Source organism: Hirundo rustica, chromosome 9 (assembly GCF_015227805.2).
Source record: "Hirundo rustica isolate bHirRus1 chromosome 9, bHirRus1.pri.v3, whole genome shotgun sequence".
Lineage (NCBI taxonomy): Eukaryota > Metazoa > Chordata > Aves > Passeriformes > Hirundinidae > Hirundo > Hirundo rustica.
In genome coordinates, this window is record NC_053458.1 from 21,180,685 (window position 1) to 21,192,485 (window position 11,801).

General features: G+C 40.0%; 1 protein-coding gene across 1 annotated transcript; it reads left to right on the forward strand.

The window, feature by feature from the left end:
- Positions 1-223: 223 nt before the first annotated feature.
- PRPF38B (pre-mRNA processing factor 38B) lies at positions 224-8,705 on the forward strand. The gene is made up of 6 exons (XM_040072400.2): positions 224-563; positions 3,814-3,882; positions 4,164-4,315; positions 4,399-4,459; positions 7,011-7,234; positions 7,487-8,705. Exons 1-6 carry the CDS (start codon positions 285-287, stop codon positions 8,340-8,342), a joined length of 1,641 nt encoding a protein of 546 aa, XP_039928334.1. The 5' UTR covers positions 224-284; the 3' UTR covers positions 8,343-8,705.
- Positions 8,706-11,801: the final 3,096 nt, after the last annotated feature.

Below are 11,801 nucleotides of genomic sequence, written 5' to 3' on the forward strand. Positions count from 1 at the left end.
CCCTCGCTCTCCCTGGAGGCGACGTCCCGCCTGCCGAGCCCCCGTGCTGCCGCGGGGCGGAGAGCGCGGGAAGAGCCGCGGGAAACGCCCGGGGCGCCAGCGGGAGGGGCCGCGCCAAGGCTCCGGAGCTCCCCCGCCTTTCCCCGCCGCTCCCCGCGGGTCGCTGACGCGGCCCCGGAAGGCGCCGCCGTCACTTCCCCGGCCGCCATCTTGTCGGGGCTGAGGCAGCGCCCGCCGGCCCCGCTCCGTGTGCGCGGCCCGCCCGCCCCGAGCGCCGACCCGCCATGGCCAACAACAGCCCCGCGGTGGCGAACTGCCAGGGGCAGCAGGCGGCCCAGCACCCGCCCGGCGCCATTCCGCCCGTGCAGCAGCCGCTGCAGAGCGGGGGCCCCAAGCCGGCGGCCTCGGGAAAGCAGGGCAACGTGCTGCCGCTGTGGGGCAACGAAAAGACCATGAACCTGAACCCCATGATCCTCACCAACATCCTTTCGTCGCCCTACTTCAAGGTGCAGCTCTACGAGCTCAAGACCTACCACGAAGTGGTGGACGAGATCTATTTCAAGGTGAGCCCGCGGGCCGCGCTGGCGCCGGGCCCGGGTTGGTTGCGGCCCGCGCCTTTTCGCCCCTTATCTTGCGGCGAGGGATGGGAGTAAATATCGGTTGTGTTGCTGAGCTGGGGGAATCCAAGGCTCTGCCTTCTCTGCCTCACCGAAGAGGCGTGTTCCGCGTCAGATTTGGAATTGCGGAGCTGCAAATTGGGTTTGAAGAGGGCAGCGTGAGCCGGGGCGGAGGGGGCGAAATGGCCGTCTGAGGGCTGCGCCTTCAGCCGGAGAGAGCGGGGAGGGCGCGGATCTGCTGCCGCTGCCAGAGGCCGGCCCTCCCCGCAGCGCGGAGCCGCCGGCGCGCCGCGTAACCGCACAGAAGGGATGGTGCTGACCGAAGGTGTCTGCGTGTGGCTTTCTTTCTCAGTTCCAGGTTAGGATTCTCTCCTCCGTAACTCAGCTTACAACTTAACGAGTTCGTTTTAGTGCTTCTCCTGGCATTAGGTAGGATCTGCTGGGGAGATGAATGGTCTGTATCAGGGCACCTATGTCTCGGTTCTTGTTTTATTAGCAGGATTGAATCAGTTTTGCACCGAGGCTTCCATCAAGCCACTCTCCCAGGTAGAGGTATGCATAATTAATGCTAATCAATGCAGCCACTTTCTTTGTTCGGATAACGAGACCAAAATTTAGATAATTCAAGCTTAGATAATTCAGTTAGTCACCCGTGTCTTGGTCGTTATTGGCTTATTTTTTCAGGTGAACTCATTTAGCTTGATAATGTTATTGTGTCAGCTGGTGGGTTTCATTATATTTGAAATAAATAAAATAAAAAGCAAAGGTAGCCTTTTTGTTTAATTTATCCAAGCCATATAAAGTTACTTAAGGCACTATAACTGTGAAAAATAACTCCACCACAGTATTTTGAGATTTTTGGCAGTTTGCGCTTACTTATGCTACTGTTTTTTCACGTAAAGATAGCGTTTCTCTGCCTGTGCTCTGTCACTTGGAGCTGATTATTTATTTCTCCTAATGCCTAGTGTAACATACATTGTCGGCAGCATCTCTCCAGTTAATTTGCTACAGTGCTGCACGTGTGAGAGACTCATGACTGTCTGAAGAGAAAGTAGCAGAGCGTACTTATGCAACTGATTTTTAGAGCTCAAAAAATGATACATGAAACATATTTTCAGAAAATTTGAGAGCTTACTCTATTTTTAAAGTGAACCCCTTAAGATGCACTAAAAAGTATTTGGTGTGATTTGTCATCTTTGTACTGAGAGAGCTCAGCAGCAGTAAGTTAAATAGTTATTTGCTTGACCAGCTTTTCATTCCAAAAGTGGTTTTATCTTAAATTGGGGAAGAATTTTGACATGCCACTAAAAATCTGCATATTGATCTGATTTGTTTACTGAACTTGACAATTAGTGACTTGAAACTGCATGCTAAATAAAGAAAAAATTCAGCCCCTTACTCACTCATGAGTAATGGCTGTGAGGAAGAAGATAACCTGACGGTTAAGCTGCTTCATTGATATTAAGAAGATTCAAATTTCCTTCATGTTTTAAGACTCCTGAATAATTGCTGTGGAGTTTTTTGTTAGTTGTTGTTTGGGGTTTGGTTTTTTTTGTGTGTGTGTGTATTTTTGTTTTTTTTAATGAGTGTGATACCTGTCATATCAGCTGTATTTTCAAGTGTATTTATCTGTCTAAGAAACAAGTGGCTCTTCCAGAAAATTTTAGAATGCTGGGTGCTGGATTATCAGGAATGGTGATTGTAAGTCAGGCAGGCTAGTGATAAGGACCATCTTTGAAAATATGGGCTGTGTCCAGATATTTGAATTAATTCTGGGCTCCTGTTTCAGTTCTGTATCTACGGAGTGCAGGACTTCCTCTTTCTTTATCCCTGGCCTTAACACCATGTGAGGACATCTCAGCTTCATTGCATCTGTGTATTTCCAACAAGTTAAGCATACAAAGTAGTCTTTGTGGGATCAAAACTTTAAATACCCCTTTTTGAAATGAACATTATTTTCAGGGTTTTGTTTTTTGTTTTGATACCTGTCAAAAGCATCATGTTTACATTGACTATAATTTAAAAAGTTGAAGACTGGCATTTGTGATAAGTGTTATACTTGATCCTTTGACTATAAAATACTTTTCATTTCCTGTGAGAGGCAATACTCTATAACCAGGATATGCATTATTATTTATGTAGTATTTGTGAACTTCTCATGCTAGCAGTACAGGAAGTCATAGTGGATTTTGAATCCTACAGTATTGGCACCTCTCATATTTCCTGTTTGGCAAAGACAGCAACTGTAAAAAACCCATGCAAAGAGTTGAGCAACTTCTGCTGTTGGGGTATCTCTGATTTCATGTGATTGTGTACATAATTGCTTTTATTTCATGTATTGTTAAGGAATATTAGTTAGTGAAATATCATACAGCGTGAACTCTTATTCCCTATCCAGTGTAGCACCATTGTATCCTTTTTTGTCTCTTACATATATTTTAAGTTGATGTGTTTAGGAAATATACTTGTTTTTTGAGCCAGATATTGCTTCTCTGAATTTCAGAATTTCATTTGTAGCGTAGGCAGTTATCTGGTTCTGAGCTTGTTTATGACTCTTATTGTCAAGTTTTAGGAATGGTGTTGATTAACTGTGTTTGTGCATTCATCCCTAAACATATCTCACAAGATTGTTTTGGGCAAATTTTACTTGTTGGTATTAGGAATCATTTAATCTAAGAACATCATTGCAGTCTAAGGGAAAAAGCATGGACTTTATGTTAAAATATGACCCATGATAAACATATTTCTTTTGTCCTAATAGTAAGTGATAAAGAAATCTCTAGTTAAGTTCACTTCAGAAGTGAGACTTAGGAATATGAAACTGTATATTTTGACTTTTGTAGTTGTCATCAGCAGTTATCACTAAACTTGTAAAGAGATGGTTTAAACAAAGGCAGTTGTTAAATTACCCAAGGAGTATAGAATAAGCATGGATATTTCCTTTGGGGTTATGGGATTTGTTTGTTTTAAATTGCTTTCCAGATTTTGCCTGTAATTTCTTAACACGCTAATTAAAAAAGCCAAGTGCTTTGCTTTAATGACAAAGCAGACTTGATCTTGAATTTGCTAGAAGACAGTTTTTTAGGATTGGTTTAGGATATCCATTGTTAAATCAGGCTCATGTAGTCACCTAACATTATGGAGGTGTAATGGTAATTTTCTTTCTTTCCTCCTGTCCCCCACCTCACTCTTTCAGGTTACGCATGTTGAACCATGGGAGAAGGGCAGCAGAAAAACAGCAGGCCAGACAGGGATGTGTGGAGGGGTAAGTAGAAGTACGTGCCTTCTTAAATTTTTCTGTCTGGTAAATAATTTTCCAAAGCATAGATAAAATGTACTTGTATGTTGGCTCAGTCTCTAGGTATAAAACATTTATTACAAATAGTAGATTCTTCTCACTTCCAAAGCTGTGGATGTAAGTAGTGTTGCATAGCTTTGTTTATAGATTTAGATTTTATCCTGTGTTAGTTCTCATATTCTTTTGTAGGTTTGGGATAATGTCTTTGTGATTTCCTGCATCCTCACCTAACTTTCTGCTTTTGAAAGGTGCGCGGTGTTGGAACTGGAGGAATTGTGTCTACTGCTTTTTGTCTGCTCTACAAATTATTTACACTGAAGCTCACTCGTAAGCAAGTGATGGGCCTTATCACTCATACAGACTCCCCATATATTAGGGCTCTTGGATTTATGTATATAAGGTAAGTATGTATATCATCAACTAATGACTGATCTAATATGCAGAAAGCTGTATTAAAATTTTATATTGTTTTTGTGCTTAAAGGTACACACAGCCACCTACAGATCTATGGGACTGGTTTGAATCCTTTCTTGATGATGAGGAGGTATGTCGGCGAGGGTAATAATTTGTTTTCTTTTGTTTCTTTTCATGTTACTACTTTAGGCTTAAACATTGCTTGATAGGGTTTTCTGTAGTTTGAATGTTACAGTGTTATGTTCTTGTTTACATTGTGTGCATTAATTAATGCAGGAAACAGGTTTGAGCTTGGGACCTGGGTGATTTCTCTTAGATTTTGAAGATCTAACAGATTTTTTCATTGGTTTAGATGTCACTGTGTCAGATTTACAAAGCCATGTGGAACAGATGTACTGAATCAGAATGCAGACAGCAGGCTGTGTGAATGTGTGTCTTCTGTGTGTCTTTTAAAATCATAGTTACTTTTAGGTAAGCTGTAGGAAGTCATGAGAGCACTAAATTTGTATTATCTATTTATTACTGGGATAGGGGAATTGATCCTTACATAAAAGAGTGGGAATTATATGGTAGAAACCAACATTCACCTTGAAAAATACTGCCAGAAATCTTTGTGGTAATTATTAATGTCCTGGAACAACTAAACCCAGGATTTCTTCAGAGAAGCAAAAAGCCCGATAACTGCATAAGATGGCATTATTTCTGGAACCTTAATGTCTTTGTTAATGGGGCAGATAAAGAGATGAGTTGCTGAAGAAATTCAGTAAAGAGGTTGCATTATTATGCAGTCAGGGGAATACCTTTAGTATCCTAGTCCTGATTTACTGTTTGGAGAAACAGTCGAGAGCTGGTGAGTGAGGTTTCTTGGGCTATGAAGGTGAATGCCCAATCTGCTACATATTGCTGCAATTGGTATTTTTTGAGCAGGTTTTAAATTACATCCTAAATTTAAGACTAGAACAGGAAGGATCACTTGCCATCTTCAGTGTGACAGTAGGCATCTACTTGAAGACATTTCAAATGTTGTAGTTGCAAATGATGTCCAAATTCGGGTATTAAGAATATTGTTAATTATACCTGTGTCTAACTGCAGTGCAGTGTATTTATTTTAAATGGCTTCTCTCATGCTAAGTATCAAAAACACTGAGCAAAGGAAACAACTGGTAATTTCAGGTAAACCCATGCTGTAGTAGATTTTTAACAAAAGTGAAATCAAATTGGCCTCTTGTTTGAATCGGTGTAGTATCCTTCTACCCTAGGTGGGGCTAGCTAATATGAATTCTCCTTCACAATGTTGGACTGCAATTTATGAGAGCGATTGGGGTGGCTTCATTCTCAGGGTCCCACAAAGTCAATTCCAAGGACAGTAAAGCAGTCACAAGTACAAAGCATTTTGCAGGTCTTAACTGGTACATGTTTCAAAGCACTTATTTTAGTTTATACATTTCAGTTCTTGCTGATACGGGGTATCAAGATGTGTTTATTTCTTGTTTAAAATCTCCCACCATATTTTTGGAATTAGTGTTTCTTTCCCAGCTGCTATCAGTAGCTTTATGTTATGTAGAAAAACTGTTTGGGGCTGCTTAAGTTTCTTACCAGTCCTGGTCAAGCTCAATAGGATGAAGCAAATTTTTATATATGGAATTATTTAAACCTACAGGATTTTTTTTTCCCTCCAGTTCATAAATATGTGGAAGCAGTTCATCTTTTGTCATGCTGCTGTGAAAACCTTCCCAGGACACAGAGTTACTTTTCAAAATGCTTCTTATGTTTATTTTGTTTAACTGTACGTACTCTCCAGGTGCTACGTTTAACTCCTCTTTTTCTTCTTTAGATCTCTGCAGCGATTATATTTGGAAAAACTGTATATCTGAACACTTAAATGTGTGTGAGTGCAAGCAGTTTTACGTTCAGATTTTCTCTTCCTGTTTAGATAACAAATCTCACTTTCCTTGTGTGCTTGCACTATAGGTTTGGGACTGACAATAGCTGACTAACATGTCCTGAGCTGTGAGAGGGCATAGCAAGAAGGCCTTCATGCGGTAATGACCCTTTTCAGAGACAATGGTCATCATGGATTATGCGTTTCCAATTATTTGTTCATTTATTTATTTTTTTACATATTTCTAAATTAGAAACCTCACTGCTTCATGGCAGTTGGTTTGCTATTGCTTCCAATTCTGTTAGGATGCCATTTTGTACTAGAGGTTTTTCTATGATCATTTTTAGATAGGCAATGATGTAGTTCATAAATGATTTAGGCCACAGGGTTGGGTATGATGGTACACAGTTGAACATCCACAAAATGGAGAATTAAATGTAGTTTCAGAGGACTTCTCAACTTTGTGGCATTTAAATACAATGCAAGATCATACGATATAACCAGACCGTGTAAGGGGATTTTGCGTTAATCTCTTCTTCCACAGTCCCTTACCATCCAGATGGCTGCAGGATTAGTATGTGCCTGCATGCGTATATATTAAGTCCCGTTCCCTATCTGTAACATTCTGCCAAATCAAAAGAGTGCAGAGTTTGAATTTCTCTTAAGGAAATGTATTAGAATGAGACAAGTAAACTTTCATAATCATGAGACTTCAATAGGACAGTAATGTAGCAGCATTTTTTTAAAACGGTAAAGAATGTCTTTGACCATCAGGATATTTTTTGCTTGTATTTTGCAGGACCTGGATGTGAAGGCAGGTGGGGGTTGTGTTATGACCATAGGGGAGATGCTTCGTTCCTTCCTCACTAAGCTTGAATGGTTTTCTACGTTGTTTCCAAGAATTCCTGTGCCAGTCCAGAAAGCCATCGACCAGCAAATTAAAAGCAGACCTAGAAAAATCAAGAAAGATGGCAAGGAAGGGATGGAAGAAATAGACCGGCATGCAGAACGTAGACGTTCAAGGTCACATAAACATTATTTTAAAAATTAATGTTAAAAGTTCAATATTGAACTACTTATTACTAGCAACGTGTTGTCTTTTCACTGAGATAGGTTTTAAGGCAAGAGTTTATGAATGCTAGTGGATTAAAATAATCAGATGATATTTGGTATATAAGATTAAATACAGGCTCTGTATGTAAAGTATAAACTAGAAAGAGGATCTCTTAACTATTGAAGGAGGTGTTTCATAAAGAATATCTTCTATTTTAAAAGGTCTCCAAGACCAAGATCCATCAGTCCCAGGAGGTCTCCCAGAAGATCCAGAAGCAGAAGTCACCATCGTGAAGGCCATGGATCATCTAGTTTTGATAGAGAACTAGAAAGAGAACGAGAACGGCAGAGATTAGAACGCGAAGCAAAGGAGAGAGAAAAAGAAAGACGGAGATCTCGAAGTACCGATCGCTCACTGGAACGGAGGCGAAGCAGAAGCAGGGACAGATACAGAAGCCGGAGTCGAAGTCGTGACAGGAAAGGAGATAGAAGAGACAGGGATAGGGAGCGAGAGAAAGAAAATGAGCGGAGTCGTAAAAAAGAGAGAGATTATGATAAGGAAAGAGGTAGTGAGAGGGAAAAAGATCGATCTAGAGAAAGGTCAAAAGAAAGGAAGAGTAAGGGTGACACGGAGGAGAGAAGACACAAGGATGACAAAGATGAGAAGAAACACCGCGACGACAAGAGGGATTCGAAAAAAGAGAGAAAGCATAGTAGAAGTCGAAGCCGGGAACGAAGGCATAGGAGTAGGAGTCGAAGCAGGAACACAGGTAAGCGCAGCAGAAGCAGGAGCAAAGAGAAATCAAGTAAACATAAAAATGAAAATAAAGAGAAGTCAAATAAACGGAGTAGAAGCAGAAGCAGAGGAAGAACAGATAGTGTTGAGAAGTCCAGAAAACGAGATCAGAGTCCCAGCAAAGAAAAATCCAGGAAGCGTAGCAGAAGCAAAGAACGTTCCCACAAACATGATCACAGTGATAGCAAGGACCATTCTGACAAACATGATCGTCGAAGGAGCCAAAGTACAGAACAAGAGAGCCAAGAAAAGCAACAGAAAAACAAAGATGAGACTGTGTGAATTCTTTCAGAAGTGGATCACATTGAATCCTATAAATGTTTGATTAAATCCTGCTTATTTTTTCTTAAAGTTGAGATTGTGCAGTAGTTGATGAGCACTCTTCTCCAACCTCCCTCTAGGCTGCAGATTGTCATTTCCTATTTTGGGTAGGGAAGTGCCTTTGTAAACCCATTCAATGCATTGACGGTTTCAAACCATTTGTTTAGTTTAATTTGTAATGCGGAGATTGTTCTTGCATTTTTATTGTTCAGATGTTTCTGAAATGTACAGTCTGTACATATGTCCTGAAAATGTTTTAATTCCTTTGGCATGGTTGCCATGTTGGTTAAATTTGTATGAGGCAATAAACTGCCACTAATTATACTTTCCTTTTGTAGAGGTGAAATTATGGTTTGTATCCTAAAGTTAGCATGGCTGTGCTTTCCATAATAGTATGGCTTTTAGGGATGACCTGGAATGTGTATTATAGCTGAGATATTTATGTGCGTACAATGTACATTGAGGGCTGCAGATTTAGAACTAACATTTATGTCCACTGTACCTGCTGTTTTGTCCAAAGCTTTTAAAATGTATTATGTTGATCACCAGTGGTGTTAAACTGAGTGGACGTTCAGAGATAGTGGTTTTGATGCAAGGATTTAGATTTCGTGGGGGCTTGTTCATTAATTCTGTAGAAAGGCTACCTCAAGCGGACACTGTAAAGGTTGACGGATGAGTACCGTAGCCATCTATGCATTTTATTTGTTTGAAGAAAATCCATGTAAGCTTCCTTTTTTTTTTTTATTAGGAAACACAGTTTATCCATTTGTGGTCCTTTAATGTTTTTAAGCAGCTGCACTCTGTCGTTTATGATAATCCTGGGCTAATAAAGGCATTTAAGATGGGAAGAGGGAGGTAGGAAGAAGAAAAATATTACAGAGGATTTCAGTTTCAAGCTTCCAAAGCATTTTTATAAGTGTAAACATTTAAAATAAGAATTAACTGATAGTGTCCTTTTTTAATTCATATTTTCTACAAACAGTAAAGATCACAGTTTGTGCTGAACATTTCATCTGGCAGATTTTTTTTTTAAACTGGTTCTTAGAAGCAAAAACCAAAATGCATTATAGAAAAAGATCATATCATTAAAGTCCAAATCTATTTCATAGATTATTCTGATGACTTGTATACTAAGTGAGGAGAACCATCTGGAATAAACTCTCAATTAATTCCTTTGTATTGAGTGTCAGCTTTTCCCTGCATGTTCATTGCCAGTTAAAGAGTGCTTCAGTTCCTCCACATTTTATTTTCAGATCAGATCAAGTGACACTTTGTATGAGCAAGGGATTTTATGTAATAAGTAACTTACAACAAAGATGTAGCAAACAAATACCCCAGTCTCTGGATAGGAAGAATATGAAGCGGGACTCAATCATGAAGTAACCTGAGGGTAGACATAAAATATTTGTGCCTTTTTTTTTTTGCTTCCGTGTGATGCAGGTCATCTAGGCATATTTTAAGTATCTAAGGAGAACGGTGTTCTCCTTAGGTACTTCATTCCATAGTATTCCAAGAAGCAAACTCGTTCTCCCCCTTCTGCTTTTCCTGTTTTCTTAACTTTTAATAGTGTTTCCTTTATCACAATGATCCTTAGTAATCAAGATTTTTTAGTTTTGATGTTGTTAAGGTTGTGTGTTTATATTTGTTTCACCTCATTTTAAATCTGAGCTTGAAACAAACTTAAGCTTCAACAAATTCATTCCCTTGCAGCATAAAACTAAAACACTGAGCTTTCATTTAAGATTGGAGAAGACAAGAAATACCCTGTCTAGTAGATTACTGGAATTGTCTCTGCAGTCTGGCAAGGGATTGCATGGATTCTGTCCAAACAGTGAGGACAACTTTAATTTATCTTGGTTGTGTCTAGAGGGCTTCTTTTGGCCTTGTTTTTAGCCTTCAGTTTCTGAAACAAATATGTTAGTGGACAGAGAGGCTGTAGAACCAGCATTTTGTCAGAGAAAATGGATTACTGATTTCCAGTTGTTCCTTCAGGGCTCTTCCTCATCTTCTGAGACTCTTGGGCAATACAATGAAAGAATGGATTATTTGCAGGAAAAAAATGCAGGTATTTGAGAGAATCTGACCTGAATGTGGACAAGCACTGTTTCACTACAACAGAGATGGTAAACATTTTGATACAGCTTGTGCAAAGACTGGCCCATCCCAGTATCTCTTTACAAGTGCAGTAATTTCAGGACTGTTTTATTTTCCTATTTTATAAATAGTCCTCTTTGACCTCTGAATTTAGTATGATCGATGTTATGTACTTGAGTTAGCAGTGTAATGGACAGCACAGTATTCACTGCCAACCAAGACCCATGAAAATTACTTGAACCAAGACGTGTCTGAAATTATCCTTGGGATTTACTATCGTACAGCTCTTGAGTTTGTATCTGGGGTCTCTTAATTCCTTTTTGTCTTTTTGGTGCCATTTTATTTCATGTGTGCCCACCCTTAAAGGCAGAAGGAACTCCAGGGTGGTGAAGGCAGCTCTGATGAGCAGGGGTGAGCTAGTGGAGGTGCCAGTGTTGTCCACTCTGGTGCAGTTCTTGCAATGCAGTACAGCTGCACTGGACATTCATCTCGGGGGTATTAGAAGAAAATCTCTGCCAGTTTTAGCTGGAGGAGCTGTGGTTGCAGAGCTGTTGTTTCTCAGTCTGTGCATTCAGTTCTCAGGGTAAATGACCATGACCGAAGCACTATGAACCCAAGTTTCCATAGTATGCCAGATGTCCATAATAGCCTAGCTGGGATAGTTATCCTTGTGAAGCCTCATCTGTCTTGGAAATTTCCTGTGGCTGCAATGCTGAGTACTGGAATGGTAATATTAACAGCCTCCTACAGCATACAAGTTCCCCTCTTAAGGGGAACCTGAAGGAGTTTGATGAATTCTGTTGGCTTCAGATGTCTGAGCCCTTTGCCCCAGTGTGAAGCGCATGTAGCTTTAGGAATGGATGACCACCAGCTATTAAGCAAGGTAAAACAGCATTTAAGTGCCACTCTTGATGTTTTGCAATGAGGTTGTCATTGTGTCTTTTTTACTCTTCACCAGCAGTGGATGTGGTAGAATACTAAATCTCACTAAATTCGGGGTCATGTCTGAAATCAGCTGAAGGGTAGATTTTTGCCAGTTCCTTCAGTGGATTGAAAACCTGAGTTTTGAACTATTACTTCTGTGTCAGATGCAATTAAAAATGACGTGTATTTTAAATAATATTTAAAATTTTTTGCAAGTGTTCATATTTGTGTAATTCCAACTAATACATCTTTACTATTATGCATTGAATTTAAATATTTTATTAAGCTTTAATGAAGTCATCTGCTGTGAAATAACCTAGGTGGTTTTTAATCTGTTAGTCCACATGATTTCACAGATTCTGCTCTGAAAGCATCCATTTCATATATCCATATGTTGCCTAC